The sequence below is a fragment of the Nesoenas mayeri genome (assembly GCF_963082525.1).
Source record: "Nesoenas mayeri genome assembly, chromosome: 3".
Classification (NCBI taxonomy): Eukaryota; Metazoa; Chordata; class Aves; order Columbiformes; family Columbidae; genus Nesoenas; species Nesoenas mayeri.
The window spans coordinates 118648181-118651193 of NC_137544.1; the positions used below are offsets into that span (position 1 = coordinate 118648181).

The following is a 3013-nucleotide window of genomic DNA, read 5'->3' on the forward strand; positions in this document are numbered from 1 at the left end:
GACGCTGGTCCAAGGTGGTTGAGCAGAGCGTGGCAATCGCCTCAACGCCAACGCAGAATTCGTGATGTTTCTCATCTTTTTGTGCCGGTGGTGATGAGTTAACGGGGTGAGGAACCCACTGGAGCTTGTTGGGTATGGGCACGGATGTCTCGGGCCCCATTGAGCTGCTTGCGTGGCCGAGAAACGTCGCTCTTTCTGTGCGAGATGGAGATGGCTTTGTAAATAAGAGCGATATTTGGGTAACTTCTCTATTGTTAAAACCCATCAGCTTTGGAGGAGAAACACGTTTTTATGGCGCAGACCCCTTTGCTGTTAGTATTTAATCGCCTCCAAATTGAATGATTAATGTAATGAAGGCACTGAAACGGTATCCAGAATTTAGGCTACAGATGTTTCATATTTATTATGTTTCCAAGGGCTGAGATAAATACAGGAATAAGCGATACCATGGCTTTGCTCGACATTCGGGAGGCTCTGGCGTATCTGATGAGCTGCAATTTTGGGGTTTATCTAAGTGCAGAGTTTGTAGCAAAAAAAGAAAAGAGATAGCAGCTGCTCTTTTAGCTCCTTCCCTATGTTGTTTTTTCCTCCTATAAAGGTTGAAAGCTATTTTTGGCGGATGCATGGTCAAATTGTAATATTGGTTTCGGAGGAGCCGCAGGGATCGAGGCGTGGGGTCCCCACCCCACCGAGGGGCAGGGGGCGTGGGGGACCCCCCGGGTTTGTGTGGGACGTGTGGTTGTGCTGGTGCGGCCCCTGGCTGGGGTGGATGTGATGCTTTGGGCTCCCTTGAAGTTCTCAGGCTGTTTTAATATCAGCCTGAAATGTGTGGGGCTCAGGCATCAGCAACGAGCCCTCCCCGGGGGGGAAACTGAGCACATATTCTTGACTCAAGGAGCCACTCCGGTTTACACACGGTGAAGATCTGGCCTAGGAGCTGCTTATTTAGTCTCTGCAGCAGCTCGTGTGGAGCCCGTCGACCCCTCTCTTAAATATTAACGAAGCAATTTCCATAGAAACTGGCACCCGGGTCGGGATGGGGAGGTGGATTTTGAGTTGGCAAAAGTCCTTCAGGAACCACCCGTTGTGTGATGTATAAGTACCCATGGCTTTAGGAGGGTCTGCTGTACCCAGATGCACTGAGGGAAGCCCCTGAGGTTTTGGGAAAGAGAATTTTCAGGCAGGCTGGCTCGGTCCTTGCCCAATATCCCGGCACAGAGCAGGTTTCTCCTCCTAAACCATCCCTGTGGTTCCTGGTCGGTGCCGAGATGCCGGATGCGAGAGTGTGGCCCGAGAGGAGGAAGGGTCCACCCCGCTCCATCCCTTTGCGACAGTTGGGTGTCCTAGTTGTTAAGGAAAAAGTAAAATAAGAGCAAAACTCTCACCGTGGGCCATGTCACAGCTGTTCTCTCCTCTGTCCCCATGCTCTCTGTAGGTTCGACGTACCCCCCCAGCTGGCGCAGCGCCCAGGGAGCCCCGGACATCTGGCAGTTTTCGGATGGAAGTTCCAGAGCACTTAAATTCTGAAAGGAGGTGAAGCTGGGCCGAGCGGCCGGCGGCGGCGGCGCGGTGTCCGGAGGTGTCGCGGTGTCCGGAGGTGTCGCGGTGTCCGGAGGTGTCGCGGTGTCCGGAGGTGGCCCCTGTCCTGCTGGCTCGCCGTGCCCCCGGGAGAGCCGGAGAAGTCACCTCGCCGAAGGCAGCGCTCCCCGGGCTCCTCCTGCCTGCAAGACTATCGTATTTATATTTTGTAACAGAGTACAACACTTCTTTGGGGTTCTTTTGTTTGGTTGGTTTTTTTGTTGTTGTCGTTGCCTTTTTTTAAATTGTTTTTTTTTCTAAAAATGAAAGCAAACCCACCAGCCAAGGTGAAGGGCTTAGCGATGGCTTCCACCGGCTCCTTTCCCCATGGAAAAGACTATCTTTGCGCTCATGGACAGCCCGGCCTCTTGGTTTTATCTCCATGACTTGCCATTTCTCGGAAAGCACATCTGATGTGACGAACGAAAAATAAAAACAAAACACAGTGTAGGTCTGTGGGTGGGTGGGAAATTGCCATAATAAATGTTGGAGCTTTAGGTTTTGTTTGCTCTGTCTTTAATTTTTAATGCTAACAAGGGCCAGGCGGCTGGTGTGACTTTGTATTCACCGTATCGGCTGCGGAAAACCAAACGCTGGGTTTACAAAGAGAAAGTGGGGGCTGGTGTCAGCGTGAGGGGCCTCCGAGTTGGGGTCAACCCCTGTTGTGATGGGTGATGCTGAAGCAGAAGGTCTCTCCATCGCCCACCTCCTCTTAATGACTGCCGGCTCTCGTGTTGCATTTCTGCTGTTAAACCACGTGCTTTCGGGGCTGGTGGGTCTGTCACATCCCTTAGTGTTTGTCCGAGGAGAAGCGAGGCCAGGTGGGGGGTTTCAGTGTGTGATGGAGATGCTGTGGGTGCCAGAGGATGCAGAGCTGTGGGTACCACAGGGTGCAGAGCTGTGGGTACCAGGGATGCAGAGCTGTGGGTACCAGGGATGTAGAGCTGTGGGTACCAGGGATGCAGAGCTGTGGGTACTAGGGATGCAGAGCTGTGGGTACCAAGGATGCAGAGCTCTGGGTACCAGGGATGCAGATCTGTGGGTACCAGGGATGCAGAGCTGTGGGTACTAGGGATGCAGAGCTGTGGGTACCGGGGATGCAGATCCGTGGGTACTAGGGGATGCAGATCTGTGGGTACCGGGGATGCAGATCTGTGGGTACCAGGGATGCAGAGCTCTGGGTACCAAGGATGCAGAGCTCTGGGTACCAGGGATGCAGAGCTCTGGGTACCAGGGGTTGCAGAGCTGTGTTTACTGGGGATGCAGATCCACGGGTACCGGGAATGCAGAGCTTTGGGTACCAGGGATGCAGAGCTGTGGGTACCAGGGATGCAGAGCTGTGGCATGGGGGGAACTGCTGTCAGGTCGGTGTCCCAGTGTCACCCACTGAGCACCCCAGCCCTGGCGCAGCGTCCCTGCTTGCTGGGGACACTTG

General features: G+C 53.9%; 1 protein-coding gene across 3 annotated transcripts in view; it reads left to right on the forward strand.

Annotated features, from left to right (window-relative positions):
* The window catches only part of BCL11A (BCL11 transcription factor A), a 67946-nt gene extending 65853 nt beyond the window's left edge, over positions 1–2093 (forward strand). For all 3 annotated transcript variants that reach the window (XM_080342941.1, XM_080342943.1, XM_080342942.1), the window contains one exon: positions 1436–2093. In XM_080342941.1, coding sequence (XP_080199067.1) covers positions 1436–1527 — 92 coding nt within the window. In that variant the 3' untranslated portion in view covers positions 1528–2093. The remainder of the gene's footprint in view (positions 1–1435) is intronic.
* Positions 2094–3013: the final 920 nt, after the last annotated feature.